This window comes from Fusarium graminearum, chromosome 3 (assembly GCF_000240135.3).
Source record: "Fusarium graminearum PH-1 chromosome 3, whole genome shotgun sequence".
Lineage (NCBI taxonomy): Eukaryota > Fungi > Ascomycota > Sordariomycetes > Hypocreales > Nectriaceae > Fusarium > Fusarium graminearum.
Window position 1 is genome coordinate 7,205,684 of NC_026476.1, and position 16,519 is coordinate 7,222,202.

A 16,519-nucleotide genomic window follows, 5' to 3' on the forward strand; every position below is an offset into this window, starting at 1 on the left:
AGGACAAGGGCAGGGGACTATGAGGGAAGGGTCTGCGAGTAAGCTTTTAGCGTTGAAGTTGGGGGCTTTGGCGGAACAGAGGAGGAGCTTCTATTAGAGAAGTAGTATAATACTGGGGTTAATAGGCAATAAATTGTATGCAATGGACAGATATACATTTGCAGCCAAGTGTGGTCAAAGTCTGTGAAACGCTCGTCGCATCTGCCCATGGTGATAAATGTTGTCAAACGGTACAATTCGATGTTCTTGAATCCGGAATTACTCTGGCTTCCGCTATAAATAGTTCAAGTTGCACGATTTGTCATGGAAATCCCTGTGTGACAGTTCATACGAAAAAGTCAACATACAGGTAGCGTGTTACGCAAAAGCCACCATCTCCGCACATTGAACAGCATGCCTGGACACTACTTCGGATAACTGGCTCCACGACAATCAAGTTGTGAACACATCACAACATCCCTTCCAGACTATTGACTTCCCGTGCGCACGGTGTCTCGGATTAGCTGTACTACACATGCTTTAGTAGCACTTGTGGCCAATGAAATGGCCACTGTACTCATTCCCGGCAGATCATCTATGGCGATCCGCAAGAAGTGGCCGGCTGAAAAACTGCATGTCTCATTGTATCGTCATTTTGTACTCCCTCGGCGACTTTCTGAAGTATGAGGCTTGCCATGACGAATTTCTACTCATCCCTTCATTCAGGGAGATATATTGAAGCCACGGCGACAAACATTACTTGTTTCATACACGCTTGTTTCTGTTTTTCCAATACGTCGGACTACAGTAATTCACTCCTTCCATCCTAATTTCACTATACGCTTCACCATGAGAATCCCGGCAACATCACGACACACCACGGGCCATAGACCCATGGGCAAATGGTCTCCTTATCAAAGACCCAAAATTCAACGATGGGTAGCTGGAAAGGTCAATGAAGCGTATCAGAGAAACCTACCTCTTGATCCAAGCCTTGTTGTCTTTCAGCAGCTCATCAACAGCAATCCAACATGGAAAGCCCTGGCTGATCCAATGTTTACCCAATCCTCCAAAAACTACGATCCAACCGGCGAACCGGCTATTCGAAGCTTTGAAGAGTTTCTAAACGTCGTCAACGTCATGATAAAATCTTCACCACCGTTCTATGTGAAGGAGACACCCGAAACAGCTAATGAGATGCTCGGACTTCCTATCAATGCTATAATGGACTGGCCTATGGGTACCATGGCCGGTCACGAGTTTTGGCTAACACCTGAGATCAATGCGTCTTTCAAAAATGTGCTCAATACATGGGGTTCATTTTTAAGTTCGCCTGCGTCAAGGGATAGCTTGAAGGGATGGCTATCTGAAGAAGCACTGATGAAGATTGAGGAGGCAGCGAACTGTGGCAAGAAGGGTTCAACATTTGATGAGATCTTTGTGTGTGATCCAACCGCGCCTTACTATGGCTACGCAAGTTGGGATGATTTCTTCACAAGAAAGTTCCGGGATGGCATCCGTCCCGTCGAATGTCCCGATGATGCTACTCCAACATTGACCTGCCCTGACCCAACACTGGTCATAGCCAATGCCTGCGAGTCAGCTCCGTTACAAGTGGCCGAGAATGTCAAGCTACAAGACACATTCTGGCTCAAGTCCCAGCCCTACTCCCTCGACAGGATGATGAACAACAACCCATTGGCATCCCGATTCGTCGGCGGCACAGTCTACCAGGCATTCCTGAGCTCCAAGAGCTACCACCGCTGGCACGCTCCCGTCAGTGGCAGTGTTGTCGGCATTGAGCAAGTTCCTGGTACATACTACAGCGAGAATTACTTCGAAGGCTTGGCTGGAAACTGGAGAGCTGCAGACCCCGCCGCGCCTAATAACTCGCAGGCCTACCTCAGTGCTGTAGCCACGCGCGCTATAATCTGGATCCAGGCGAAGAACCCAACGATAGGTCTGATGGCTATTGTGTTTATTGGTATGGCCGAGGTTTCGGCTTGCGAGTTTACGGTGTCGATAGGCGATGCTGTCGTCAAAGGTCAGGGTATTGGTATGTTTCATTTTGGTGGTAGTACTCATTGCTTGGTATTTCGGAAAGGCGTCAAGCTTAGATTTTGCAATGAGCCACCTTGGAACATGGCTACAGAGCAGAATAACCGGGTGAACAGTGCTCTTGCCATAGCCAGCGCATGTGAATAAATAGGCAGGATTCGGATGACTGTTCTCACATGAGTTATCTCTCTACTATTGCCCTCTTCTAGACTTGGATACAAGAAAGGTTTATTTGACATTGTACACCAGTAGTGTGAGGGTTCTAGTGCTCAGTAAATCTACCTAGAATAATCTAACTCGTCCGGAAGTGGGAAATCATCAGTCTCTTTGAGAAGATAACGTTTGATCTCGTCCAGCGGCCACTTAAAGTCCAAAGCACCAGTGCCTCGAAAGTCGGACCCCTTGGGGAATGTCATATCCACAGTTTGCAGGTTCTCAAACCCACGTATAGTGCGCAATGCATCATGAACGCTACCTTGCAAAAACCAAGGAGACTTTAACGTAAATTCACGAACTGCCTGACAATTCTTGCTGACCACATCTCTCAGCTCATCCATAGTCATAGGTTGATACAGCAGCCATAGAGTATTCAGTCGTGGCCAGGACATATCCAACGGCAAAATATCGCTCAAAGAGACTGTTGGCGGTGTGTTGCTTCTCGGATATTCCATAAAGTATATATTCAAAAACTCAAGTTTTGGCGCGCTGAAGAATGGCTTTGCGATGGAGCACAGAGCCAACATTTCATCGCTGGGGTTCTCTTGAAGACTGTAAGGGCGAGAAAAGAAGTCAAACTGGAAGATCAGACTTGAAGCTTGAGAGACCAACCGCTTCATGTTTTCTTGTTGTGCTAATGACATTGCCAATGGTCGCATATCAGGAGGTGGCTTCACTGCGATTCTGATTGACTTGGGCCTGACCCCCTTCTCGCCAAGCTGGGAGCATAACTCTCCAAGCATCTCGAGAGGGGGAGATGTCGAGAGATCAACTGTGCCATCGTGGCGACGGTTTCCGCCGGTATGGAAAGAGCCGCACCAGCCAGACTGGCGAATGGCGCTGTCAAAATGTTGCAATGTGGTTCGATCGTACCCAGTGTCCGAAAAGTCCTCGGGGTGCATTTGATTATCTCCGAGCCTGGTTTGTGTTGATTCTCTCATGATCATTTTTGTTCCGTGAGTATCGTCCAAGTTGAGTGTTGTGAGGCCTGGGAGAGAAGCCAAGCCATTTACCAGGCGACCGATATGTGCATTGTCCTTTCTCAGACTATCCTGGTCCTCAAATCTTTCTTTGTAAATATCGTAGGCCTTGAGGAACAAACTCTGGATTGGAGTCGGTGTCGTCTGGATGTCTTCGCCTCTGGCCAGTTGCTGGACGTCAGAATTGCCATCCCAAGCAATGTTTCCTAACCATCGAAATAGCTCGTCTGTCACATTGTACTTTCTCTTGTATAGTCTCGATCGTTCCATGGTTTCCCAGTGTCGTAAAAGCCTTGATCGCGCTTCCATCATGTATAGCTGTTTATCGCGGGCCAATTCGGCTTCGTAGTATGATAACAAGATATTGACTCTCTGTACACCTTTGCTGAATACGGGATGGGTGCAGATAGACTCGAAACGTGCGAAGGACCCAGAATTGAGACAGACAGAGATCTCGGTGATGAGAAATTTCGAGGCTATGTCTCTGAATCGTCGCGATACCAAGCGACTGTTTTCGATCCCTTCTTTTCCATACTTGGAATCATCGCGTAAGCAAGAGAAGATCCTCGTCAACAGCTCAACGGGGATCGTATTGAAATTGGTGGTTGGAGACATGGTTGAGGATGCTTTGATATTGAGAGAGATGACAGAGGTTAAGACGGTAGGAGGGGATTATTCGTTCTAAATTATTTTTATTCAATTTAAATGTCAGATGTTAAGCTGATGCCTTGTCACAGTGGATAGATCACGTCACAGCATCGCAGTAGGATCGAGGTGCTTTGAACATGTTCCAGTAAGACAACCCAACCCCGCTTCCCATCGAGATAACCCTTGTGATTCGGGGCTGTGCAAGGCTTTTTAGGTGGCCGGTGACTCCCCAATGTGGCTGTGAAACCGGCCAGGATCATCAACAGACGCTATCTAATTATTCCCACAGCTCTGCAAGCATTTAACGTGATTGGAATCTCCCTCCCCGCGATATATCTTTCTCCTTCGGGCTTCTCCCTCGTATGTATTTTTGCATAAAACATTGTATCAATAGCCTCCTCGTGATCGAAGCCAGTGAGATGAACAATAGACTTCACCTCCAAGTGGCTTTGGCAGTTCCCGCATTTTTCAACATCCCAACGACTGAGGACTGCCTTGGTATGGAGAAGACGATCAGGCATCCCCTCGCTAGTCTTGGCCCAGACGGATACCATAAAAGAACCAGGGATCTTAGCGCGATTGATCCCACTGATCTTTAACTTGGGTGCATCTACAAACCTTTGGGCCGCGACCATAAGGTTCAGATGTAGGCCCGGCTCAGTATAAGTGTACCCTAACTTGGAGATATCGACAACATCCTAGATGAGTTAGCTATGGCTCACATGAAATACTGATGCACGTACATTTGATGTCATGTTACGCTTCTTGCCAGTGACTTGATCGTTGATCTCGAACGGCGCAAGCGGGAAGTCCATGGTAAAATTCGCAGTTGCTTTACCACGCTTGATGAGCTGAGTCCCGGGGTAGCCCTTCATTATTTCCAGACTTTCTTTCTTGTTGTGGCGGTCTTGCCACCTCCAGAATATGTAGTCAATGAAACAGTGATGGAAGAAAAAGAGGGGGTCAAAGGCCGCCGTATCATTCTCCCCCATATCACCGTTCGCAAACTCATAAACATTGTGGTTTTTGTCGCCTGGAACATCAAATCCCCCTACAGCAAGGTGAACAGCGTTGTGTGGTTGCTCGATGGGGACAACTGGAGAAACTGTCGGCTTGCCTCTATTCTCCTCGTTGTACCTCTCCGCCGACGTGGTATTGGAGAATACCGTGTAGTTGGGAGCTTCAAGACAGTTGACGTAATTGTCTTTTTCGCCAGACGAAATCCATTTCTCTTCGTGGTTCTGGAATTTCTGGAGATACAGCCAGCGAATAACATTCTGATTGAGTATCTTGGCCACCTCGTCTGTTTCCTTGTCATCCAATGCCGAGTTGTGAAGTCTGGTTCTGTCCGCAAATTTGTCACTGACCAGACCAGAGTATGGGTATCGGACTGTTTGATATCCTTCTGGCTTGGTGTCTTTGCTAGTTTTCTTATCTTCTACATCCACAATGCCTTTTGGAAGCTTGTAGGAGCGGAGAGGGTTGGGTATCGAAGAGCCATCCTGGAATGTGTACTCTTTATCAGTGAAGATACGGGGAATACCCTCTTCTTTGGTCTCGTTGGAAGCCTCGTCCCAGTATGGAAGAGCCAGGTCTTCACAACCAGGCGCAGTCCGCAGAGCGTCTTCTAGTCGACAGAGGTAGGCGCGATGCCAGGTTGGAAAGAGGACAACACCGTGATAACAATATTGAGGTTCTGGTAGACCATGATAGCCAGCGATAGTGAAATATGAGTTGTTATCATCGGGAGGCAGCTCCATAATGTGCTTAAAGGCGCGAACAACCTTATCGCGTTCATGGTCGGAGAGCCTGCGAACGTCTTTGCGCACCCTGAATCCAGACATGGTTGATTAAAGTAACTTGTTGAGGAGGATAATGAGAAAAAGTGATCACTGAAGGATAGGTAGATGTGGGTAAGAGAGGAGAAGATAAGATGTGACGTCAAAGGTCAAAGCGGGATGCGGCGATACCAAGATATTCTGATGGGTGGAAAGTTTATTCCAAGTCTACTACTCTTTATCTAATAGCACCAGATCGGCGGTGTAAGAATTTAGACAGGTCAATCTTGTTTGCAACGCTTTGAACTTGGCTGAATCGGATCGACATACCGCACACCTAAAGCACGTAGAATGTCTCAAAACAGAGCGTCAAACCTGGCCAACATGGCACCTGGGATTACGAAATGGGGACGCCATAGCTTCTATTGGCCAATCGGTATTATCGATCGACGATAATATCCTAACTTTACAAACAGAGGTTAGAGAGGCTGGCTGTACTAGTATCTTCGTGGCGTTAGTGTGTGAGCGGGTAGCTGAACTTAATTGTAGCTCAACTTCCATTCGTCAGAAATCAAGAATTCGAGACATCCAACCTCACAGTGTCTCATCTGCCTCTTTTACTCTTCTGATATCCAGCCCGTTTCTTAAAGTCGGTTGGGGATCTTTGATCGGAGATGAAATAAGACATAGGCATTCGGCTTCTGACCTATCCTCACAACTCGCAACCGCACAAACAATCTGCGTGTACCCTAAGCGATCCTATGACAATCTTTTTGTGAGTCTTAGCCTCGATCGTCACTCCATCTGAAACATAACATTCGTGCTCTTCATCAATGACATCTCCTCGTTGTTCAAAAACCGATTCCCAATGATGTCGTGCTTGTGGCGACCCTTCTGCCAAAGCAAGGCCGTACATGGTAAGAAGCATCTTGGGAGCTAGCGTTTCAATTGACTTGGTTCGATCAACCCATGAACTGTCAAGTTCTCGATCTGTAACAACTTCCAAGCTATGGCCTGCCCAGTTGCCGGCCCAAATAGGCCAGAACTTGTCGTCCAATGGTCCGTATGTTGGATCGTGCAGCGTGTCGTCTATTCCCTCTTCAGTCATGCCAACATACCCTTCAAGTTGTTCCCATGACCATGTGTTTTGTCTGCCATCTCCCCGCCAGCAGATCAACCAGAACAGGAGCATGTCTAGTGTGAGCCAACTGTTACCAACATGAGATACCGTCACTTCGCCCTCAGTTGTCATAACGCTCTCCATCCGTATATAATCATTGTTGGTCAAGTTGCGTAGAAGCCACTTGCTTCCCTTTTCGATCGTCATTATGGGAGGCGATGATCTCATATTTTTTGAAGGCGGAAAGGGATATTAGCCTTGCTAATTATCTGTTCGAAAGACTGAACGTAGAGGCCGTTGTAAGGGACGGGCGCCAGGTGAGATTGTAGCACGATGTCGTTGAACCAAGCAGTCGATCGAGTAACCGTACGTCCTTGACCATACAGTCTAGGGGCAGCCACTTCCTCTTCCGTCTCTTCTGTAACAAACTTTGGGTACATATCGTAGAGGTATTGCGGAAGGGTTTTGAGATATGAGCTTGCATAAATAACTGGAGTTCCCGCTAAAGAGAAGGCATTTCTCCATCTCAGGTACCCATTCTGTCGCCAATTGATAGCAAGTGCCCAGAGTGACTGTGAGCATAAACTCAAAGCGATGAATCCATCGGGCTCTGAAACCTCGAAGATCAATCCTAGAATCTCAGGTGGAAGCCTCTCTAATCGACTTTGGCCTCGCAGTTTGTGCGGCATAGTTGATGATGACGACTGGATCTTTATTCCGTCCAACGAGTTGCAAAATAGTTTGAAGGCATCGAAGCTTCGATATTCAGTACAGAAGTAGGATGGCTTCATACGAGAGGATTGAACACGAAAGTATGGCTTGGCCGTTCGGTCTGTCTTTTTCGGTGCAAGAAGAGCCCACCATTGGAATCCATCAAGGTCGGATGGTTTGCACTCAGACGTTTTGGGAAACACATAGTTGGTCTCTTGTCTGTGTGCCATCGCTTGAAAGCGAAGTAATTGATGGAATGAAAAGTGAATTGTGGTGCAAGATGATGTTGAGGTTTTGATATGTCCACAAAGAGGCGGTGCAGGGGCTGTGCTTATGCTTTGCTCGCTGTCAGCATCTGTGGGGAACCCTCATTGGTTTTGAACTTAACGTCGCATGATAGCATATTATGTTCAGTTGCATAAATCTAGTTATATACATGTTTTAATCGAGGTGGGAAGTTAAAATGGTTACAAAATATATATCCGACCTTTTTGTATTGTGCGAGATTAAGGTTGCGTTTATGCCCTACTTTCTATGACTCTCGATACAAGGCAACCTCTTTTTTTCTTTCAACGTTGTATAAGCCATCAAATATATCCGACCTTGATATTCTCACTGAGCTATTAATAAGACTTTCGCTTAGCGCTTTACCAAGGGTATCGGTGGGATCTTACCGGGTATCATTTAGACCTTATGGGAAATCGTTCAATGCCAAACGTTTTGTTACAGTATTAGACCAGGTTAATATTTGACAGCACTGAAACAAGCCACAAACGTTTGGAAGCCGCGTTTAGTTACCTATCAGCTGAAAGAACCGTTTACAATAATTAGAAAACTCCCCACTGAGCTTGGTCAATTCATGAAATGACCCCTGCTGGGTTTCATCAGGGAATCGATAGTGCTGTTCTGGACTGTCTAGCTTGGCGCGACAGTCAATAGTCTTTTAATGTATTGCAAGCCTTTGAGTTCTTGGCATAGCGTAATAGAATTTAAGATTAAAGGCTGACAGGATTAAATACTTGGGCCGAGACAACATTTGTTTCTCCAGTATCGCGTTTCTTGTCACTTCTTCGGGTTTATCGTCATTATACACACCTTAGTCACTCGTTACCATGGTTCAACTCAACATCATCTCAGGCTATCTCAGCCTTTTCGTTCTTGGGGTTAGCACTGGGCCATGCCATCCCAGTGTCACGACAACCGCTCTCGCTATTTCCGAGATAGCCACGGCCACAACTGACCTCACCACAACGGTTCAAACCCAAACAATCGCTTCTATCGCAACAACTGTCTCCGTTCCGAAAGTAAAGCCAGCCTGTAATATCCAGAGTCCACAGACTGGGGCCAACGGCGGTACTTTCCAGGTCTACTGCGACCGCGACATAACCGGAACAATAGCAGTAGCTGACTACAAGGTCATTCCATTTTCCGAATGCCTCGACTATTGCGACGAGACACCTAGTTGTCAAGGTGTCCACTATATTATGACCATGACGAACATTTGCATTCCATATGCGTTGATTGGCACGGTTGGTGGCACGTTTGTTGACAAAGAAGATGTCATTCTTGCGATACGTTTTGTACCTACCGACTCTTGATGGGGGTTTGGGGGTCAAATGACGGACTTTTTATTCGTGAAGCATTGTGCCTTGATTGAACGAATTCCAATTGTCCTAGAAGACAGGAGCAATGCGAGAGACATGCACCCATAGGCATTTGTCTACACTTCCAGCACCGACGACCTTGTTGGACAACTTATCACAGCCACGGAGACATGTCTCATTTACAATATATAATATTTATTTACATCAGATGTCACATAGACATTGCACCATTGACCCATCATGGCGGTAAAACCACCGTAGGGTAACCTTTGGCCTGTAGATGGATCGATATAATAATTAAAATGCTCATTATTATCAGCCTAACTTGATCTTCCCTAAATTTTCAAGCTGTTTTTGTATCCTTCTGGACTGTCTTCAATGTACTAGCATTGCATGAACCCTCGATTGTCTTCACTTCTGCACACTATGTGCTGGTCTGCTTCTCCGTCACCACTGGGGTGTCGGGCTTCTTCTCATCCTCGGCAACCTCTAGAGGCTCTTCCGTGTTATCGCCCATTCCATCCCCATGCTTCTTCATTGTCTTTCTATCAACCTATAAAATGTTAGTAATTGATATCTCACGCGGCGCGAATGGAGACTTACGTAAACAACGAGCCACATGTAGCAAAACATCACACCGCAGCCACCGAGAAGAGCAATAGAGCCCTTCTTCCAGTACGGAGCATCTGCAGCACTATAAAAAATAATACCCCAGAAGGTCCACATCGACATGGAACCAATATTCATGCAGTAGAGTGTGATACTTCGCAGGGCGTCATCACCTGTTCGCTGCAGAATAATGTTTGCCCAGCCGAAAATGAGCGGGTTCACCATGTAGGCAGAACCAGCAAGGTAAAAGGCAAACATGGTTGCACCCATAGACAGGTTCTTGACTAGAAGCATGGATCCTACGACGATCTGTAGGATGACACAGGCGATGGCCATTGGGACACGCTGCCCGGTAGCGTCCATGTACCATGCGGCAACCATGTTTGCCAAGATACCAACAGCTTGGACACCGAGAGGGTACGTGTTGATCTGGGTCTGAGAGAACTTGTCGTTGTAGTACTTGAGCCAGAGGAGGAAGCTGTTCTGGAAAGGGAATCCTTCGGTGCTGGCGCAGACGGGAGACCAGAAGAAAAGAATCCAGCTGGTACCTATATTAGTGCTGCTCTATGGGTGATGACGAACTCGAAGCAACTTACAACATGGGGGTCAAGAAAACTCTCTTGAGAAGTGACATGGGCATAATGTTATGGCCTCCCTCGGCGATTCTAGGCACTCTGGAAAGGGCAAGCTTTCGTTCCGACTCAGACAAATAACTGGCATTGGTATTCTCAGGCGTATCAGGGAAATAAAGGAAGCCAAAGACAGCAATGGGGAGTGTGATAATGCCATCTAGTCATATTAGCTCATTACTTTGAGATCTATTACTCTCTTGCTTACCGATGATGAAAACCCATTGCCAACCTTGCAGTCCAGCCATTCCTCTCATACCCTTGTGGATAGCCGTCATCATAACACCAGCAAACATGGTACCGATCTGTCCAGATACGCCAAAAAGGGCAGTTCGCTTCTGGATTTCTTCAGGCTTGTACCATGCTCCGATGATGTACATGGCACCAGAGTATGTGCTCGCTTCGGCGAGACCGAGGAAGAACCGGATGACAAGGAGTTGGGTGACTTTGGTGACAGCAGCACTCAGCATCTGTTATAAATTAATTTGAGATATTAGATGTGCAAGCAATTATCTTACTGTCATTGCGGCCCAGAAAACGACCATCGAAGGTAGCCATATGCGAGGCTTGACTCGTTGGATGATGATACCGTTGGGCAGTTGACCGATGGCCATTCTAAGATGAGTTAGAGTCAACTCAATAGTTCGAGGGAAGATCCATACCCAGCAGTCGTGAGAGAAAGAACGTTGTTGTAATCGTGGCCACTCATGTTGAGCGACTCGCGAAGACCAGCAACCTGATCCGTCAGTAAAAAGACATCGACGGGCATCGTGATAACATACATAAGCATTTGCAAAGGCGGAGCGATCTATGTAGCTGATTAATCATCAAGTCATATGTTGTGAGTCAAGGGCGACTTACCAAGGAAGTTGAAAAAGTAACTGAAACAACAGTATGTCTAAGAGTGTCAGCATATGAATGGATCCCTCTCATACAGGTTACGGACAAGAATGAAGAAATCTGCGATGAAGTTAGTGCCTTGAATCAATCAGGTTGTTCGATTTGCGCACCTAATTTCCTGACAAGTTTCCTCTCCTCCTTGGATGTAGCCTCCCCACCGAGAAAGAACTCTGCATTAATTAGTCCTGGTCTGCCTCTTATTCAAGTTCCTACTTACGACGCGCGCTGGCAGCGAATCCGACTTTAGCACCCATCTTGAAAACTGTCGTGATTACACGTGTGGATGCAAGAACCAATTCCAAAGTTATCAATCAGGACATGCCAAGTTTATCAATCACCCCCAACTCAGATAAGATTATCAGATCCATAGGAAAAGGTTTTCCGCTCTAGCTTAAAATAGCCTAGCATTGTGCAAAGACTGCCGGGCCCAGGACGGCGCACTTCCTGAAGCAGAATAGCAGTGGACCCTTAGACGCGAGACGGTAAAGCGTTGCAGCCGAGTGGGATTTAAGCTGCGAATTAAGACTTATTATGCCGTAAGAGTATTGATGGATCGGCCGACTTGGTTCCTTTATTGGGTCCGTGAGGGGCTACCAGACGCTCGGTTCCAAGCGATGCAGGTTTTCGGTTAGGAGGTCGGATTGTTTCTCGTGAGGGATTAAATGACATGGAGATTTTTACGAGGAGGGCAGTGATCCCGGGTGCTTGCCGGGGCCAGATGTTCCATTGAGGGCTATCAGATGGAGTTGTGGATGGGATGGCCGAGTTTAGATGGAATGTCGAAGCGAGATTGGGCATAAGATATCAGCTTATTGCTGGTCTGGATTTCTTGGCTGGCCCTGAGCGTATAGCGGATATAACACGGTGTCTTGGCAATCTAATCCCGATGATTAGTGTCATCCAAAAAGCCCAGACTCCTTCTTAAACTCCTCAAGCCAAGCCATGTTATCAGCCGGTGTTTGGTTCCAGACATCATGGCTACCATTAACATATCAGTGAGGGTACGACAAGGACGACCGATATTCACACACCTGTCATACATAATCCATCGCGCTTGGTATTGCAGCTCTTCGTCTGTCGGAACATGGCTTGTTGGGTTCAAGGGTGATATCGTACGTGCGACATATCGGGTCAGATCTCGCGTGAGGCCCCTGTACATGTTTCCATCGTTGAGCGAAACCACCTTTTGATTGGAAGAGGCAGGGTTTAACGCGAGCGCTGCATGACCAAGGGTATTGTGACCCGTATCTTCGGCTAGGATATGTTGTAGGATATTCAGATCTAGCGAAGTGGCGTCCCGAATTTCTGTCTCTCTGCCATCTAATCGTAGATTGATCTCAGTCTCAAGAATGGGCAATCCAGTGCGTAACCTGAATGGCACTAACCACTGCGTCGAACCGTTGATCAAAACAATAAGAAGATTTGTAAACATAGGCGAAGCATCGGTCATATGACTGACAATCGAACATGCCTCTCTCTGCAACTCATCATCGCCAATCTCAAGATTCAATAACTTCAACATATCAACATACTGTCTCAGCGAATTCTCGAGGTTGCAGTTCTCAAAGATATCTTTTTTGCTGTGTATTCTTAGTTCGGTGAATCGTGATCTCGCCGCGCTTTTGAGTGGCGTCATGCGCGCTTTGGCAGTAATGTGTTCTGTGCCCATTATTAGGTCGCGCAGCCAGGAGGATGCTGCTTGTGGGGTTGAGGAGGACATTTCGGCGCCGAAGATGATGGAACACGCTTCAGTGTGGAGAGTTTCGTCGCTCGGTATAATGTGGTTCGTGTCGACGTAATTAGAGTAAAAATAGTCAAGCTCTAACTGCAAAAGTTCAAATGCACTGGTAGAGCTGTACGGTGCCCCTTGAGAGGTCGTGAAAGGCAAAGGAGAATTGCGCTCATAGTCGATAAGGTCTGTGATAATGTTAGCGTAAGTAGTCTGAAGGACACGCAGCACATACACGGAGGCATCGAATTCTCAACCATGTCAAGCGTGACAGCATCAAACCCCCAATTTCCCTTCCAGTCAGCCATCGTCATGCCCTCTTTAAAATGCTCGGCCAAGTGTCTTGCTCTCTCAGACCAAGTCGTCATCCTAATATCACAAAAGCCACATCGTGAAAGGATATCTTCATGTTTAACTTTCCAATCTTCCATTGGCCACTTTCTAAATTCTGATCCGTGTACAAGTCGAAGGTGCTGTCTCAAATGGTCTTTTCTGTAAAATGTCCGTTCGCTTTTATCTCTCTTATGGCAGAGATCGTGATTATGAGTCTCGAAATGAGTGGCCTCGGGGTTCGCAGCACCGCAGTAGACGCAGACTGTTTCGGACCTTTCGTTGAGGATTGTGGGACCGGCAGGTGTGCATTCCCATTGCTCAAGCGACAGGTGTTGTGTTTTCTCGTGACGTGTCCAGGTGTGCTTCATTTTGAAGGATTCTGTGCAAAATGTGCATTGGAAACGATGACATTCTTGTGAGAGCTGTACGGTACCATATCCTCTGCCATGTGGCCGCGCCCGTCTTCGTTTTTTGTTAACCTTTCGAATTGACCTCATAGAGCCATCGGATCTATGTCCGTGGGAAGAGGCGTGTGAGCTCCGACTAGAGTCAGATGTCTCGGCACTTGTGGCCCAGCTTCCAGTCACAGACGGTGCATCGCTGTGCTTTACCCAGCTGCCTCCCTGCTGGGGATGCGGCACGCCAGTAACGGCCCTAGCAATAGCATCCAAGCCTGACGGTTCATCCTCTGGCGGTGAGCTTCTCCATCTCTCAAATGGAGTTTGTTGAATTGTAGGCGTCGGTGGTCTTGGCAGTGGAATGTCTCTCGGGCTTGCTTCTGATGATCCAGAGCAGTAGTCTAATGTGTCTGGCCGTTCGAATTTCTTTCTTCGACGGGCGTTAGCAAACCAGTTCAAGACTTGTTGTTTGCTGAGACCTGTTTGTCTAGTGAGAGACTCGACTTCTGCGACGGTGGGGTAGGGATGATGCATATGAGCTGATAGCCACTTGTTGAGGATACGGACGGAGATCAGAGAAAGACGTTTCCCAGGTCTTTGGGGAATTGGTGTAGCGGGCTTTGAGTCAGCGGTAGGAGTATCGTTATATGACTCGGAAGCTGGATTGGAGTGATAGGTATCTGTAGCATGGTTCTGATCGCCTTCACCTGGAGCCGGGGTTGTATTTAGTTGCTGAGGATCGAAGCTCTCATTGATTGAATTTGGGTTCCATAAATCTGATGGATTAACAGTCGTTGTGTCCTCAGGCCGATAAAAGACATGGTCCAGATTTGTATAATGCTCAGAACTCATCGCGGCGAATGAGTCATTAGAAGATTCCGGTCCTGCTGGGAATGTTGTGATGAAGTCAGATTGAGAAGGTAAAGGTTCACTCTATTGACCCACTGTTTCCTTGTCATATTGAACCCTTTGCGAAGACATACAGCCAATAATGTCTTGGCTCGTTGAGTTACACCAAGCTTAATCAGGTCTAGCAAGCGAGGATTCAAGTCAAATAAACTCAACCATTTTTGTCTTCCCACAGCCTAAAGCTAATTTAATTCTCTATGCTTTTACCTCGAGCAACATCCGCTCTTCTGGCAACTTCAAGAAAAATCGCAGCCATCGCCATGGTCACGCCCGCAAATGTTTGCGCACCCAGATATCTCCCATTCATAGCACCGATCAAAGCTCCTCCTATCGGAGCACCAATGAGACTTGCAACGCTACCCAGTCCAAAGACCATACCCATTCGCATCCCAGGTTTCTTTGTGCTTGTGGTGAGATAGCTCAGTCCGGCCGGGAAGAGACTCTGCACACCTCCAGACAGAATCCCACTGAAGACAGTCCAGACGTACATAGCCAGAGATGTCCCGACTGCAATCCATGCGAACAGAATAACAGTCATTGAAGCCATCACGGGCACAAAAATGACCAATGCGCCAACTTTATCAGCAAGGATACCTGAACCCAGACGCCCAACCAAGTTGGCGGCGTTGAACACCAGAAGAAGATTCAATGAATCTTGATAAGAAAATGGCGGCGTGATGCATGATCGAGAGAAGTCGACCACGTAGAAGATGGAGATGTATAATCCCAGGAGTGACTGACACGGCGAGTTAGTAAGTTTCATCTCACTTTTGAAATGTGTCACTTACCATAAATATGGCAAGAGCATAATTATTGAATCGAGAGTCTCGAAATGCCGACCAATCAATCCAGTCGGGGCTATTGCGGCTTTGAGATCTCGGTCGCAGGCAAATATTGGCAAAGGCCAATGTGACAAACTGGATCAAGGCGATGACTCTCATTGTCCAAGCAAAACCTAACTGAGGTATTAATTGGCGCATGATGCCAGAATAGACGAGACCGCCGGTACAAGAGCCGCACATCGCTACACCAATAGCCAAGCCACGTCGCTCAGTAAAATACTGAGAAACGACTGCTAGCATTGGACAAGACATGAGACCGTTGCCTATCCCAACGCCAACGCCAAGTGTGAGGAACATGACCCATAGTTTTGACCCAAACGAAGAGGCAAATATGCCAACGACCATGGCCAGAGATCCTGCTAGAAAGGTGGTGCGGAAGTAGCCTATATCTGTCAAGCGACCTGAAACTATTCCCAAAAAGAAGTAAAAGAAGATTTGCATCGAGCCAATCCACGAGACTGTAGATGCGGGCTCGTCGAATTCTTGGATAAAGTGGCTTTGCAGTGCACCAAAGGAGTTGGTGAAGCCGGATGTGTTCATCACGACAAAGTGAGCAGAGAGAACAACTTGACAGTTAGATGGCACTGTGCATAGCGAGGAAGATCATGACTTACTCAGTATACTCGTCTGCCAGCTTGTAACCTCTTGTAACTGGGACGTCGGATTATCTCCCCCATGCGGACTTAAGAGGTCGACTTGGGTTTGGGCTTCGGCGTTGTGTGGCGGCGTCTGACCCAACTTCTTTTCGCAATCGTCCAATGGAAGCATATTGATTCAGACTGATTCAAAGACTAATCAAATGGGTTTAAGGACTTTAGGTGAGACAGTGAATTATTTTCTTTGGGCGAGTCCAGCTCGAATATAAAGGATTTTGAACTGACCATGATAAAAACCAGGTGGGTCTTGTCAGCCACAGGGTGCAACACCTTGCTCGTCAAAGATGATTTATCGCGATCTAGTACAAGACTAACGTAGTCTACTAGAGTTAGTCGCATATTCTACGCGTTGAGTTATTACGACTTCCGAGTACCAACTAAACCCACGATGTTCCCACCTAAAATATTCACGCAGAAAAT

The 16,519-nt window shown here is 47.0% G+C and overlaps 8 protein-coding genes across 8 annotated transcripts; 2 read left to right on the top strand and 6 right to left on the bottom strand.

The window, feature by feature from the left end:
• Positions 1–828: 828 nt before the first annotated feature.
• FGSG_11422 (uncharacterized protein) lies at positions 829–2,184 on the top strand (the record flags this gene model as incomplete). The annotated part of the gene is made up of 2 exons (XM_011327501.1): positions 829–2,035; positions 2,132–2,184. 2 exons carry the CDS (start codon positions 829–831, stop codon positions 2,182–2,184), a joined length of 1,260 nt encoding a protein of 419 aa, XP_011325803.1.
• Positions 2,185–2,315: 131 nt separating this feature from the next.
• FGSG_11421 (uncharacterized protein) lies at positions 2,316–3,848 on the bottom strand (the record flags this gene model as incomplete). Its single annotated transcript, XM_011327502.1, has 1 exon — positions 2,316–3,848. The coding sequence occupies one exon, from the start codon at positions 3,846–3,848 to the stop codon at positions 2,316–2,318; it is 1,533 nt and encodes a 510-aa protein (XP_011325804.1).
• A 302-nt stretch (positions 3,849–4,150) lies between these two features.
• Positions 4,151–5,725, bottom strand: FGSG_11420 (uncharacterized protein; the record flags this gene model as incomplete). Its single annotated transcript, XM_011327503.1, has 2 exons — positions 4,151–4,579; positions 4,625–5,725. 2 exons carry the CDS (start codon positions 5,723–5,725, stop codon positions 4,151–4,153), a joined length of 1,530 nt encoding a protein of 509 aa, XP_011325805.1.
• Positions 5,726–6,371: 646 nt separating this feature from the next.
• FGSG_11419 (uncharacterized protein) lies at positions 6,372–6,986 on the bottom strand (the record flags this gene model as incomplete). The annotated part of the gene is made up of 1 exon (XM_011327504.1): positions 6,372–6,986. The coding sequence occupies one exon, from the start codon at positions 6,984–6,986 to the stop codon at positions 6,372–6,374; it is 615 nt and encodes a 204-aa protein (XP_011325806.1).
• Positions 6,987–7,078: 92 nt separating this feature from the next.
• On the bottom strand, positions 7,079–7,720 carry FGSG_13961 (uncharacterized protein; the record flags this gene model as incomplete). Its single annotated transcript, XM_011327505.1, has 1 exon — positions 7,079–7,720. A coding segment is annotated over one exon (642 nt), but the record flags the coding sequence as incomplete, so codon positions are not given.
• Positions 7,721–8,602: 882 nt separating this feature from the next.
• On the top strand, positions 8,603–9,088 carry FGSG_11418 (uncharacterized protein; the record flags this gene model as incomplete). Its single annotated transcript, XM_011327506.1, has 1 exon — positions 8,603–9,088. The coding sequence occupies one exon, from the start codon at positions 8,603–8,605 to the stop codon at positions 9,086–9,088; it is 486 nt and encodes a 161-aa protein (XP_011325808.1).
• Positions 9,089–9,518: 430 nt separating this feature from the next.
• FGSG_11417 (uncharacterized protein) lies at positions 9,519–11,486 on the bottom strand (the record flags this gene model as incomplete). The annotated part of the gene is made up of 10 exons (XM_011327507.1): positions 9,519–9,647; positions 9,698–10,244; positions 10,300–10,492; positions 10,541–10,802; positions 10,851–10,947; positions 10,995–11,068; positions 11,194–11,230; positions 11,268–11,292; positions 11,343–11,402; positions 11,450–11,486. 10 exons carry the CDS (start codon positions 11,484–11,486, stop codon positions 9,519–9,521), a joined length of 1,461 nt encoding a protein of 486 aa, XP_011325809.1.
• Positions 11,487–12,128: 642 nt separating this feature from the next.
• On the bottom strand, positions 12,129–16,211 carry FGSG_11416 (uncharacterized protein; the record flags this gene model as incomplete). The annotated part of the gene is made up of 6 exons (XM_011327508.1): positions 12,129–12,210; positions 12,264–13,149; positions 13,350–14,468; positions 15,090–15,108; positions 15,390–15,850; positions 16,058–16,211. The coding sequence occupies 6 exons, from the start codon at positions 16,209–16,211 to the stop codon at positions 12,129–12,131; spliced, it is 2,721 nt and encodes a 906-aa protein (XP_011325810.1).
• Positions 16,212–16,519: the final 308 nt, after the last annotated feature.